Below are 14,579 nucleotides of genomic sequence, written 5' to 3' on the forward strand. Positions count from 1 at the left end.
TGATCAGCGATCTAGAAGGCAGGGACACCTGGGCACTGTCCCTGCCTTCCCTAAGGGTTGTCCTGCTGTCCCTGACAGCGGGCAACCCAATCAGCAGCTGCACGATTAGTGTGCAGCTGCAGTTTCTGAATGGACGTTCTGGAACGTCCATTCAGAAATAGAGAACCACCACCCGGACGTTTATAGTCAACGTGCGGACGGGAGGTGGTTAAGACTCTGGGACAATAGCATTTAAAACTGAGAAAAAGAACAGTTCTTTCTACGACATGACCGAAGAGTATAACACTCACGCTGTTGGCTTCGACAAAAAAGACTTTAACCCGTTTTTCCTGGTTGGTTGATTCAAGGGCAATTTACATTTCATTTTTAAACAATGAATGCTATAACAGGAATATTAAAAAGGGCTGTGATCTGGGACTTTGATGGCATATCGCTAGGACATGCCATCAAAGTCAGAGAAGGTGGCGGTCTCAGAAGTGGGTGAAAGAATTGAAAACTTAAGACAGATCCAGTCAGAAGTATATGCATAGTATCTTAAAGGGAACCTGTCACCAGAAAAAAATGCATCTACACCCGCCAGCAGTATCTCATAGTAGCTCGCAGCCTGTTAATAATCATATATTTCATCCTGTTGTCCGATGCTGCACAAGTTAAAAAAGGAGATTTTGTATAACTTACCAGTAAAATCTCTTTCTTGCTCTTCATTGGGGGACACAGAGACCATGGGTATAGCTATGTCCTCTAGGAGGCGTTGACACTAGTAAAAGCTGTTAGCTCCTCCCCTGGCAGCTATACCCCCTCCAGCCTGGAGAGAGAGCTTCAGTTTGTGCATAAGCAGTAGGAGAAGCAAGCCCACCAAAGAAAAAAACATGGAATCAACCATGCCAAAGGACCCAACAGGGTTCAAACCAGCAACAGCTACAACTGTGGTTGAACAACAATACGGGGTGGGTGCTGTGTCCCCCAATGAAGAGCGAGAAAGAGATTTTACTGGTAAGTTATACAAAATCTTCTTTTCTCGCCCATATTCATTGGGGGACACAGGAACCGTGGGACGTCCTAAAGCAGTCCACAGGGAGGGGAAAACCACAGACCCCTGGAAGCAAGCGTCCCTGCTGGCATCTAAGAAACTGCCACCTGCAAAACCACGCGGTCCAAGGCGGCGTCCACCGATGCAAAGTATGCACCTGGTAAAAACTGAAGCTCTCTCTCCAGGCTGGAGGGGGTATAGCTGCCAGGGGAGGAGCTAACAGCTTTTACTAGTGTCAACGCCTCCTAGAGGACATAGCTATACCCATGGTCTCTGTGTCCCCCAATGAATATGGGCGAGAAAAACTCAGTTTTATTCTCTATCAGCGCTATAGTGCCGGCCAGCTTGAAGTCAAGGGGGCAGTGGCCTCCTTGCTTCAAGTCAAGGTAACCACGCCCCCTAACCGTACCCTCTTGCCCGAGAGTGACAGCCTGCAGTGCGGCCGCGATTCCAAGTCTTGCGCGTGCGCGGTGCACTCTGTAGTAATGGGCTCTCCCATCTCCTGCTGCCGCCGTTAGCCGGGTTTCAGCGGCACAATGCGCATGCGCGAGACTTGGGGAATCGCAGCCGCACTGCAGGCTGTCACTCTCAGGCAAGAGGTGATGGTTAGGGGGCGTGGTTACCTTGACTTCAAGCTGGCCGTCACTATAGCCCTGATGGAGAATAAAACTGCGTTTTTTGAACTTACGCAGCATTGGACAACAGGATAAAACATATGATTATTAACAGGCTGCGGGCTACTATGAGGTACTGCTGGCAGGTGTAGATGCATTTTTTAGGCGACAGGTTCCCTTTAAAAGGAGTTGTGTCACTTCAGCAAAAAGCATTTATTACGTAGAGAAAATTAATACAGGACACTTACTAATATATTGGGACGGTCCATATTGCTTCCTTTGCTGGCTGGATTCATTTTTCCATCACATTTTACACTTATTGTTTTCCATGGTTATGACCACCCTGCATTCAATCAGCAATCGCCGTGGTTAAGCACTGTAGAAAAAAGCACCAACTTATGTGAGCTCCCACAGTCCTGGCCACAAGAGAGGCTGGCAAGCACGAGCACCACTGCTGGATTGCAGGGTGGCTGTAACCATGGAAACGAGCAGTGTATAATGTGATGGAAAAATGAATCCAGCCAGCCAAGGCAGCAATATGGACAACCACAATACATTAGTAAGTGTCTTGTATTAACTTTCTCTACATGATAAAGGTCACTTGCTGAAGTGAGACAACCCCTTTAATTCAAACTCTGTAGTTGAGTCCCATTAAAACTAAAAGAACAGAAAAACAGACCTCTCAGTAGAGTCATTCGGTTTTACATCCTCGGCTGCTTGACATTCTTCTTCTTTAAAGTATTGACCAGAACTTGATGGATTTGCAAAAGTAGATATAAAAGGCCCAAGAGATTGAAAGGCAGCTTGGCGTACCTACGATAGAAGAATTAATTCTTTAGGTATCTTCACTCGACAGTATTTTCTCATGTGCGTTTTTAAGACAGAAATCCTTTGATTTCTGCCATGGATTTTAAGTATGCAATGTGGCATTATCCCCATGGTCAATAACCCTTTCGTGTAAACATGGCGCCCGCTCGCGCGTGCAGCGGGCGCCATGGCCGGCAGGTCTCTGCTGTTTCACACAGCAGAGACCTGCGGCTAATTAGAGTGACTGGCAATAATGCCGATCGCGGTAATTAAAGGCTTTAGATGCCGTAATCAAGTGAGATCACGGCATCTAAAGGCGTAAAATGCTTTCTACCGATGCCCTGTGAGGGCAATGTGGGCATCGGGAGTTGCACTGAACACTGTAAGCCTCGCTGACTAGGCTTATAGTGTTCATGCTGCAATTCTTATTTTGGGATATGAAAGAACAATCTGCAGTCTAAAACTCATTTTAAAAATCGATTATAGCACAAAATGAAAATACAGAATTTATAAGAGCGTCAAAAATCTCAAAAAAAAAATTATATATATATATATATATATATATATATATATATATATATATATATATATTTATTTATTTATTTATATTAAAAACTTTAGGTCACCCCCCCTTTCCATATAACAATAAAAAAAATACCTAAATGATAAATATAAATATCATGGGTATCACTGCGACCGAAAACGCCCGTACTATTAAAATATTTTTTTTTAAATTACAACACGGTGAATGGCGTAACAGAAAAAAGGGTCAAAATTGGCGATTTGCCATTTTTTCACTGCTTCTCTTACCCAAAAAATAAAAATGTAATAAAATGTGATCAAAAAGTCACACACACTCCAAAATGGTATCAATAAAAACTACGGATTGTCCCGCAAAAAATGAGCCCCTATATAGCTCAGTATACATAAAAAGTTATAGGGGGTCAGAATATAGTGATGTAAAAAAAAAAAAAAAAAATTTAGAATTCTACAGCTTCCCACTAAATTGTATGCCATAATTAATGGTGGCATTAGAAAGTACAACTTGTCCCACAAAAAATAAGCCCTCATACAGCTACGTGAATGGAAATATAAAAAAGTTATGGCTCAAGGAAGCTAGGGAAGAAAAAACAGAAAAACCTCTGGTAGTTAAAGGGTTAAACGAGGCCTTGCGTTTCCTGCCTGTCATTGCGGAAATGCCATTCACATGCATGGACTGCAAATCTGTCCCATTGGAAATGCAGTGCACTTTGCACTCTGCATTACAGCTATTTCTGTAGCACAGTCATACAGGGAAGGCTGTCAGTCACAAAATATACCACCCACTGGACTCCTAGACCCAGAATGAGCAGAGATATAAAGGGGTTGTCCGGGTTCAGAGCTGAACCCGGACATAACTCAATTTTTACCCCAGGAGCCCCCCTGACGAGCATCGGAGCAGTTCATGCTCCGATGCTCTCCTTTGCCCTGCTCTAAATTGCACAGGGCAAAGGCATATTTGGAGATCAGGTGACGTACCGGGGCTCTCCATGGGGCTGCCAAGAAGCCCGGTGATGTCACCGGCACTGATGAGCAGGATTTAGCGGTGCCCTAGCCAGTAAAACTGCTAGGGCAGCGCTAAAGCCCGCCCATCAGAGCCAGGGACGTCACCGAACACAATGCGGGGCGGAAGTGTGTTATTGAAAACAAAAGAGACCTTGCCCTGCGCGATTTAGCGCAGGGCAAGGAAGCGCATCAGAGCATAAGATGCTCCGATGCTAGCCTCAGGGGGGCTGCCGGGGTGAAAATAAGGGTATGTCCAGGTTTAGCTCTGAACCCGGACAGCCCCTTTAAATGAAGAAAGAAGAAGTTGCTTTACAGCTTTTCTTATTAAACTATATATCAATCTAGTCAGCTGCTCCTGGCCGTCTGCCTGAAGGTTTAACTGCATTTGTCTGCTTTAAACCTACAAAACTACTATTTTTGTCTTTTTGAAAATAACTGGTGACTACCTTTCCTCCTCCATATCAAAGACTGCATTCAACACTATATATTTTTATGCTACCAATTCCATTTTTAAGCTGAGTCATAAGATCATCTGTAAGTGTTACTGCCTGTGGTCTTCCACAAAAAGTGATGGGTGTTTAAAATTCATGCAAACCATTAAACTTACCCATCTAGATGGGTCACTTATTAAGTTAATGAAAAGGACAGAGAGCCTAGTGCGACGAAGCTCTTGTGATGTGGCACATGACACAGCCATGAAACACTCGGCACAGGCTTTCCGCACACCCCACACATTGTCGGAACACAGCTGGAAAAAGCGAGGTAACTGGAATAGAGAGGGACAGTTTTAGGATGTGCAGCTAAGTAGTCTGTGCTCAAAATCTTGTCTGATCATTTATATGCACTCACCAGCATCTTCTCTGTGGCTTCTTGGCCTACAACACTGCAGATATCACCAAAATTGGCTGCACAAACCTTAAAAAAAAAAAAAAATGAAAAAGAGAAAAAGGATTACCATGAAAGCCACAATTTTATTTGTAACCTACAACTGTTGTTCAGTATTTAGCATAAGGGTCCATTCACACGTCCGCAAAATAGGTCCGCATCCGTTCCGCAAGGGACGTGTGAATGGACCCTTAGTGTGTGCAAGCAGCAGTGCATACACAAAAAAGATATTGCAGCCAGAGCTTAGGGTCCATGTGCATGGAAAAGCTCAGATCTTCACAAACCAGCCTCCCAGGCTGCAATATTTAGTCTGGGCAGCCTTCCTGAACGGCTTCAATTCCAACAGAGGCATTACAGGAAGACTGCTCATTACCCCAACTGTCCGTTACTGGGTATGGCCGGGTTACATGAGACAGAATTGTACTTCTTCCCATGCTACACACAGCATACTGTGGTCAGTAGTAAAAGAGAAGCAACCATATGTAGCTAATACAGTAGAACATTTTGGTGTGTATTACCAATGATTGTTTTGCAGTACAATCCTCCTATCTACTGCTGTTTTAGATGAAAATTTGTGCTGAAAGTTTTACGCACAGTACCCTATATTAGGAAATAAGTTGTTCTTTTCTGTGACACTTTCGAAGTCGCACTAAATATCGGTATGACCATTTCCAAAGCTTTAGGTGACCACATACCTTACGGACATGAAACATTCTGCAGTCACAACACATTTCACAAAACCGGGGAAGGATCAGTCTCTCCGTTATATCTTTACCCACCATTGAGGCCATTTTGCACATTATCTACGAAAGAAACAAAACAAAAAGGATTACAAACCACCACATGTACAAGCAGTGCGAAGAACAGCTGCGAAAAATACGTACAAAAACCATAACCAATGTTTTAAAAACACCCTCACAGTTACTGAGAAAGTTGTTGAGATGTATTCCCAATGGTACACTGAGCTCCTGACGTTTCACTGTGCTGCCATATCACCAAACTTAATATTGCATACCTACTTACCATAAAGATGTGTGATATCACTGGTGATATTGTATATACATACCTCTATATCTATACACAAACATATGAAAATCGACTTCATCTGGGCGGGTTCATCCCCTAGACTGGGGATAAAGTTTCTAATGAGACCGAAGGTGGGGGGGGGGGGCGGGTGTTCTTCAGGTGTGGGACAGATGCGCAGTTTCCTCAAGGTGTACGTCCTTCCCGGGTCCTATGACGCCCATATTTGATAATCCTAGCTTCCCGATGGGAGTGGAGCGGGGGGAGATATAGGTCTTACGCAAGGAGGATAAAGTTAGAGTGTATCAGCTGGTAACGAAGACCTCCGTTCGCCCTTTGGACTCTTTCCCGGGACGAAGTCAGAGGGGGGCTTGGATACATTATAACGGGGTCAAGAATTTTATTTTATCCCTGGGCTCGATCGCTACTCTATCCAGGGACCTAACATCCTTTGAGGCGCTATGTATGCAAAAATCCCCGCCTACTCATTTGGTGTCTCTGGTGTACGGGCTGCTTCAGGAGGGTGGTGGACCTCCCTCCTCCTTGCCCTATGTACGGGCGGGGGAGAAAGAATTAGGCAGGGAATTCTCTGCAGAACAATGGGTTAAGGCATTTACGCTGTCTCACAAGTTCTCCATCTGTTGCGGGCCGCAGGAGAAAAATTACAAGATCCTCTCCAGATGGTATAGGACTCCTGCCGTCTTACACTCCTTTTATCCGACATGCTCAAATATATGCTGGAGGTGTGAGGGGGCTGTTGGCACGATGTCCCATATTTGGTGGCAGTGCCCAAAAATGGTTCCTTTTTGGACAGCACTGAATGATCTACATAATCAGGTATCAGGTTCCACGACCCGATGGACACTGGAAGGGGCTTTGCTATCGCTGGTTCCAAGCCCCATTCGTTTATTAAAGCTGGCCTCCTGAGATTTTTTGTTCAGGCGGCCCGTTTGGTGGTGCCGAGGCACTGGTAGTCTAGGGATGCCCCACATGTGGGGGAATGGTTGGAGACGTTCGAAAATATACATAGGATGGAGGAGTTAATAGCAGAGGATGAAGGTTGGGACCAGAAGTATATGAAATTATGGACGCTATGGCTTCTTTTTAAGGGGTCTCAAGCGTTCCACGATTGGCTAGATCGGGCCAATAACTCTCCAGTTGCTCTGGAATGACTAGATGAGGTTTCATGTTAGGATACCTTCCTTGTCTGTCTCCCTTCCCTTGTGTGTCTTGTTATGTATGTACAGTCGTGGCCAAAAGTTTTGAGAATTACATAAATATTGGAAAAGTTGCTGCTTAAGTTTTTATAATAGCAATTTGCATATATTCCAGAATGTTATGAAGAGTGATCAGATGAATTGCATAGTCCTTCTTTGCCATGAAAATTTAACTTAATCCCAAAAAAAAACTTTCCACTGCATTTCATTGCTGTCATTAAAGGACCTGCTGAGATCATTTCAGTAATCGTCTTGTTAACTCAGGTGAGAATGTTGACGAGCACAAGGCTGGAGATCATTATGTCAGGCTGATTGGGTTAAAATGGCAGAATTAACATGTTAAAAGGAGGGTGATGCTTGAAATCATTGTTCTTCCATTGTTAACCATGGTGACCTGCAAAGAAACGCGTGCAGCCATCATTGCGTTGCATAAAAATGGCTTCACAGGCAAGGCTATTGTGGCTACTAAGATTGCACCTCAATCAACAATTTATAGGATCATCAAGAACTTCAAGGAAAGAGGTTCCATTCTTGCTAAGAAGGCTTCAGGGCGTCCAAGAAAGTCCAGCAAGCGCCAGGATCGTCTCCTAAAGAGGATTCAGCTGCGGGATCGGAGTGCCACCAGTGCAGAGCTTGCTCAGGAATGGCAGCAGGCAGGTGTGAGCGCATCTGCACACACAGTGAGGTGAAGACTTTTGGAAGATGGCCTGGTGTCAAGAAGGGCAGCAAAGAAGCCACTTCTCTCAAAAAAAAACATCAGGGACAGATTGATCTTCTGCAGAAAGTATGGTGAATGGACTGCTGAGGACTGGGGCAAAGTCATATTCTCCGATGAAGCCTCTTTCCGATTGTTTGGGGCATCTGGAAAAAGGCTTGTCCGGAGAAGAAAAGGAGATTTTTGTGAAACTCACCTGTAAAATCTTTTTCTCGTCTTTTCCATTGGGGGACACAGACCATGGGGTATAACTTAGAGATATTAGTAGGAGGGACACTATGCAAATGAAAGAGCTCCTCCTCCTCGGGCTATACCCCCCGACTCCACCAGGAGGAACTCAGGCGTTGTACAAGCAGTAGGAGAAGGAGCAAGAAAAAATTATGGAAACCATCGGACCCAGCCATAAGGTCCAACCATAAACAGAAACTGAACTAAACACCCCTCCTGCAACAGGCAGAATGGGTGGGAGCTGTGTCCCCCAATGGAAAAGACGAGAAAAAGATTTTACAGGTGAGTTTCACAAAAATCTCCTTTTCTCGTACTTTTTTCCATTGGGGGACACAGACCATGGGACGTCCTAAAGCAGTCCATGGGGTGGGAAAAAAAAAACCTCAGCACCGCCAGGAGGAACGTCCAACGGTCAAACAGGAACCACAGCCTGCAAAACCATGCGGCCAAAGATCGCATCAGCCGAAGCCAGTGATGCAACTGATAAACTTCGTAAAGGTATGTAAGGACGACCAGGTGGCCGCCTTACACAGCTGAGACGCAGAGGCACGATTGCGTCTTGCCCAGGAAGCCCCCCACCGCCCTACTGGAGTGAGCGGTAATCCTAGCCGGGGGAACTCTACCACAAGCGTGATAACCCGCGGAAATAGCCGAGCAGATCCAGAGCGTCATGAACGGCGGACGGAAGCAGTAGCCGCGAGATACACCTTCAGGGCCCGTACGACATCCAGGGAATGCAGTTCCTTGGGTTAGCCGGAGAAGGGCAAAAGGAAGGCAGGACAAGATCCTCATTAAGGTGGAAGGGAGAGACCACCTTGGGCAAAAAGGAGGGGACCGGACGGAGCACAACCTTATCCTGGTGGAAAACCAGAAAAGGCTCCTGACAGGAAAAAGCGGCCAGCTCCGACACCAGTCTGATTTAAAAGCTTGTGATGGGATTTGAACTCACAGCTTCTGCATAATAGCCCAGAACTTTAATCACTACGCTATGTAGCTGTATTAAGTTATGGCCACAAGGAAGACCACTTTCCAGGTGAGAACAGTCAGAGAGACCCCCCTCAAAGGCTCGAAGGGGGCCGACTGCAGAGCGCGCAGGACCAAATTGAGAGCCCAAGGAGACAAAGGGGGAACATACGGGGAAACCGAATGTGCCACCCCCTGAAGAAAGGTCTTCACAGGACCCATAAGAGCAAGGGACCTCTGCAAAAAAAAGACGGCCAGCGCCAAAACCTGACCTTACAGGGAACTAGGCGACAGTCCCTGCTCAAGCCCAGACTGAAGAAAAGACAGTACCACCGGGATGGAAAAGCGAAGGGGAGGGAACCCCGAACTCTCACAAAAGGACAGGAAGGCCTTCCAGGTACGATAGTAAATCCGGGAGGAAGAAGACTTCCTCGCTCTGATCGTGGTCCTAATCACTGAATCCGAGAACCCCCTCTTCAGGATGGCGGTTTCAACAGCCACGCCGTTAAACGAAGAGACCGTAAATTCTGGTGGAAGAGCGGGCCCTGAGACAGTAGGTCCTGTCTGTCGGGTAGAGGCCATGGGGCGTCCGCCAGCATCCGAGCCACGTCCGAAAACCACGCGCGGCGAGGCCACCCTGGGGCGATGAGAACGGTCGGGATCACTTCCGCCTCGATCTTGTGTAGAACCTTTGGTAGGAGAGGAAAAAATAGGGGAGGCTGAAGTCCCGCCACGGAGACACCTGCACGTCCATCCGTACGCCTTCGGATCTCGGGCGCGAGCCAGGACACTGGGAGCTTGTTGTTGAACCTGGACGCCATTAAGTCCACATCCGGACGGCCCCATCTGTGGCAGATTTCTTCGAACACTTCTGGATGCAGAGACCACTCGCCTGGATCCACCTTGTTGCGGCTTAGAAAGTCCGCTGTCCAGTTGTCCACTCCTGGAATGTAAACTGCTGACAACACTGGAACGTGCGTCTCCGCCCACGTCAGAATTCTCGTCACCTCCTGCATCACCATCCGGCTGCGGGTCCCGCCCTGATGGTTGATGTGAGATAGAGATAGAGAGATAGAGAGAGATCACCCTCAGTTCCAGAATGTTGATTGGAAGGCGAGACTCTGCCGCCGACCAAAATCCCTTGAACCGTGCGAGACTGGAGAACGCCGCCCCAACCCAGGAGGCTGGCATCGGTGGTGACGACCGTCCAGGAGAAAGGATCTCCCCGACCTCAGGTTCAATGGGGATAGCCACCAACGGAGAGCTGCCAAAACCCGCTGAGACAAGCGGATGCGATCGTCTAGACCCCGAGAGGTTTTTGTCCCAGAGGGAAAGGATCTCCTGTTGTAACAAGCGAGTGTGAAACTGGGCATATGGAACGGCTTCGAAAGAGGCCACCATAAGACCCAGGACCCGCATGCATTCCCGTATGGAGAGGAACTGGGATCGCAGTAGATTCGACACTGCCCCCTGGATCTGGGAGGACTTGGAGGGTGGCAGGAACACTCTGGCGGACAAGGTGTCCAAAAACCATTCCCAGGAAGGGGAGCTTCTGGGATGGGAGCAGAGAGGACTTTGGAAAATTGATTATCCAGCCGAACTGTTCCAGAGTCTGAACAGTGATCCGGACACTGTCCTCGGCCTGCGGAAGCGAGGGGGCTTTTATCAGGATATCGTCCAGATAGGGCAGCAAAGGAATGCCCCTGGTACGAAGAAGCGCCATGATCGGTGCCAGGATCTTGGTAAAGACCCGAGGGGCGGTTGCCAACCCGAAAGGAAGGGCGACAAACAGAGTGACGAGCCCCAATGGCGAAGCGCAGGAATCGTTGGTGAGATTCTGCGATCGGAACATGCAGATAAGCGCCATGGATGTCCACGGACGCGAGGAACTCCCCTGGAAGAAAATAAATAATAACGGAGCGGAGGGAGAAAAAACGTTCCGGTGGTCTGGACGCGAACTCCATCTTGTAACCAGACGTTACAATCTCTAGAGCCCATGCGTCCTGAACATGAGTCCAAATCTGCTGATAAGAAAGCAGGCGGCCCCCCACCACGAGGGGTGGGGGCGCCACTTCATGCAGAAGATTGCTTGGGAGCGGAAGGGCGGGTCGACTGTGTCCTCGGGCGCCAGGTAGGCTGGGGTTTGAAAGAGGGCTGCTTGCGGGAGTCCTGTGACCCTCCTGCAGAGGAAGCAGGCGACGACTTGTTCGCAGAGAAGCGGCGAAAGGACTGGTACCGAGAACCGGAAGTCCTCGCCCGAAAGGGTGCTTAGCCCTAGCCTGGGGAAGGCGAGTGCTTTTGCCCCTAGTAGCGGCAGAGATGAACTCATCCCGTTGAGCCCCAAAAAGTCTGGAACCCTCAAAGGGGAGGTACGCAAGGGAACGCTTGGAGGAAGCGTCAGCATCCCATACCTTCAACCAGACCTCCCTGCGTTGAATGACCGAGAGGGCCGAAACGCGGGCAAAAAAGGGACCAATGTCCATGGAAGCCTCACAGAGGAATTTGGAGGCCTGAGACATCTGGAGAATCAAATCCAGCGTGTCCGCCGACGCACCTTGGTCCGCCAGGTCTTGGTGATTGCGCTGCAGCCACATTGAGAGAGCTCTGGCCACCCATGCCGAGGCAAAGGCAGGTCGCAGGGACGTGCCCGCCAGTGAGAATATGGATTTTGCCAGAGAATCTAGGCGCCTGTCCACAGCGTCCTGCAGAGAGGAGCCGTCCAGGACAGGGAGGGCCGTGTTTTTGGCCAACCTGGCTACCGGGGGGTCCACCCTAGGAGGAGAAGACCACTTCTCCACGCTGTCCGCCGGGAAAGGATAGAGAGTATCCATGCGTTTTGTGGCGGAAAACTTCTGATTAGAACGGGTCCATGCCCTGGCTATGACAGCGGAAAATTCCTCATGGACCGGAAAGACAGCAGCCTCTGGTTTTTTGGGAGGAAAAAGGGCGAACTCCCTCCTAGTGGAAGGAGGAGAATCCCCTTGGAGATTAAAGGTGTCACGGACAGCCGCTACTAGATCAGCCACCATGGTGGAGAGCTTTGGCGGAAGGTCCCGCTCCGTGACCTCGTCCAAGCCGGACAATTCCCTTTCAGACCTGCGCTCCCTAAGGGGGAGGGGGAGAGGAGTCTGAGCAAGCTTCTAGCCGAGGGTGAGAAGCGGAGTCATCCGAGGAGGGATGCTGTCGCTCACGCTGCCTCTTAGTAGTCAGGCGTCCTCTGCAGGAACCACTGTGAGGGGACGGAGTGGTTGGCGCCGCAGGATTGGAAACGGACATACGTTCTATGAAAGACATGGCTGCCTTGGCGAACAGGGCCAAATCAGCGGCCGCGCTGGACATGGCAGATGCCCAAGCGGGGGCCGCAGGCTCCGCAGTGACCGGGGGGGGGGGGGCTGGACTGGGCAAGAGAAGGGGGAGAAAGGTGATTCTGTCCAGAGGCAGGGCAGGAGGCACAGGCACCAGTGACCGAAAGTGGGAGCAGACACTCCAACAGGACCCCATTGGGGTCTGAGAAGAGGTCTTACCGGACTTCGTCTCAGGCATGATGGTCTCTTCACAAAAGTGACTGGAATCAGTACAGAGAGAAAAAATCCTACCGCTCAGGCATCCAGAGAGGAGCGGGGGAGCAGCCGTTCAGTGTAAGAGCTTCTTAGCAGCAGCAGGAAGGAGCCGGAGTTCGATTAGGCTCCGCCCCGGCCGCGATTAGGCTCCGCCCCCGGTCGCATCATAGGAGCTGGAAAAGAGCTCACTGTGTAAAGAAGGGAAAGAAAATGGCCCCCGGCGCCGCTCAGCGTGGAAAAAACTAAAGTAAGGCGTCCCCAGCAAGGGGGATGGCAAGCCCAGAGAAGCGGAGACCGGAGGGGGAAGTGCTCAGAGACATGATATGCCGGCAGAAAAGGAGCAGGGACATCCAGAGACGCATGCCCAGTTAAGTGCCTCCATGACCCTTGCGCCCCAGACAGAACAACAATGCCACCTAGATCCCCATTCACCCAGGAGGCCCATAGGTCTCAGAGCAGAGAGGGAGGGAGGGGGACGACACACAGAGGTGCAGCTTCATACTTATCTGCTCCTGCAGATCTTCTCCCTCGACTCCAGGACCAGCAGGGATGCACCTCTTCAGACATCTGACTCCTTGCTCAGGAGTGCAGTGCTCTGGAGGAGGGTGGCAGCAGGCGACCCAGGAGCTGGTGGGATGCCGGAGCTGACAGGTCGAGCCCGGATCCACTTGCCTTCTTGGGGGGGATAATGGAGGCAGCCTGACAACGTCCAACAAACGGCGGCGGGCACTCCATGGGGGACCAGGAAGGCGCAATGCCGACCTGCGTCCCCAGCTGGAAGAAAAATAACAAAAGGGAGACGAATGAAAGTGTCAACCTCCTTCACCAGATACTAAGCAAAGACTGAGTTCCTCCTGGTGGAGTCGGGGGGTATAGCCCGAGGAGGAGGAGCTCTTTCATTTGCATAGTGTCCCTCCTACTAATATCTCTAAGTTATACCCCATGGTCTGTGTCCCCCAATGGAAAAAAGTACGAGAAAAGGTGAGCCCTACCATCAGTCCTGTGTCATGCCAACAGTAAAGCATCCTGAGACCATTCATGTGTGGGGTTGCTTCTTATCCAAGGGAGTGGGCTCACTCACAATTTTGCCCAAAAACACAGCCATGAATAAAGAATGGTACCAAAACACCCTCCAACAGCAACTTCTTCCAACAATCCAACAGTTTGGTGAAGAACAATGCATTTTCCAGCACGATGGAGCACCGTGCCATAAGGCAAAAGTGATAACTAAGTGGTTCGGGGACAAAAACGTTGACATTTTGGGTCCATTGCCTGAAAACTCCCCAGATCTTAATCCCATTGAGAACTTGTGGTCAATCCTCAAGAGGCGGGTGGACAAACAAAAACCCACTAATTCTGACAAACTCCAAGAAGTGATTATGAAAGAATGGGTTGCTATCAGTCAGGAATTGGCCCAGAAGTTGATTGAGAGCATGCCCAGTCGAATTGCAGAGGTCCTGAAAAAGAAGGGCCAACACTGCAAATACAGACTCTTTGCACAAATGTCATGTAATTGTCGATAAAAGCTTTTGAAACGTATGAAGTGCGTGTAATTATATTTCACTACATCACAGAAACAACTGAAACAAAGATCTAAAAGCAGTTTAGCAGCAAACTTTGTGAAAACTAATATTTGTGTCATTCTCAAAACTTTTGGCCACGACTGTATGTGTACTACGGGTCAATTATTCCTGGGATTGCGGGATGCTATTCTGAATATGTCTTACAAACCACGTTCAGTAGCCTAAACGAACAATACTTTGATGTGCATTCTGCAATGTAAATGGACATGATGTCTTATCTATTTGTGCTTTCATCTTTAATAAAATTGATTGAACAACAAACATATGAAAATCTAAGGGACTGCCTGAGAGACACTACAGCGCTCCGCTATCTCCAGCAGTCTCGCGGAGATGACCAGAGTGGTAACGTGCATGCTCAACCATCACTCCATTCACACAATGGTCCCCTGTACTAGTGACTGGTTGAGGT

At 48.7% G+C, this 14,579-nt stretch overlaps 1 protein-coding gene across 2 annotated transcripts in view; it reads right to left on the reverse strand.

Annotated features, from left to right (window-relative positions):
• PPP4R1 (protein phosphatase 4 regulatory subunit 1) overlaps positions 1 to 14,579 on the reverse strand; it is a 59,897-nt gene that overhangs the window by 30,431 nt on the left and 14,887 nt on the right. For both annotated transcript variants that reach the window (XM_040432930.1, XM_040432929.1), the window contains exons 7-10: positions 5,577 to 5,684; positions 4,846 to 4,911; positions 4,604 to 4,762; positions 2,324 to 2,457 (exon numbers count right to left, since the gene is read on the reverse strand). In XM_040432930.1, coding sequence (XP_040288864.1) covers positions 2,324 to 2,457; positions 4,604 to 4,762; positions 4,846 to 4,911; positions 5,577 to 5,684 — 467 coding nt within the window. The remainder of the gene's footprint in view (positions 1 to 2,323; positions 2,458 to 4,603; positions 4,763 to 4,845; positions 4,912 to 5,576; positions 5,685 to 14,579) is intronic.

Source organism: Bufo bufo, chromosome 5 (assembly GCF_905171765.1).
Source record: "Bufo bufo chromosome 5, aBufBuf1.1, whole genome shotgun sequence".
In the NCBI taxonomy this organism is placed as follows: domain Eukaryota; kingdom Metazoa; phylum Chordata; class Amphibia; order Anura; family Bufonidae; genus Bufo; species Bufo bufo.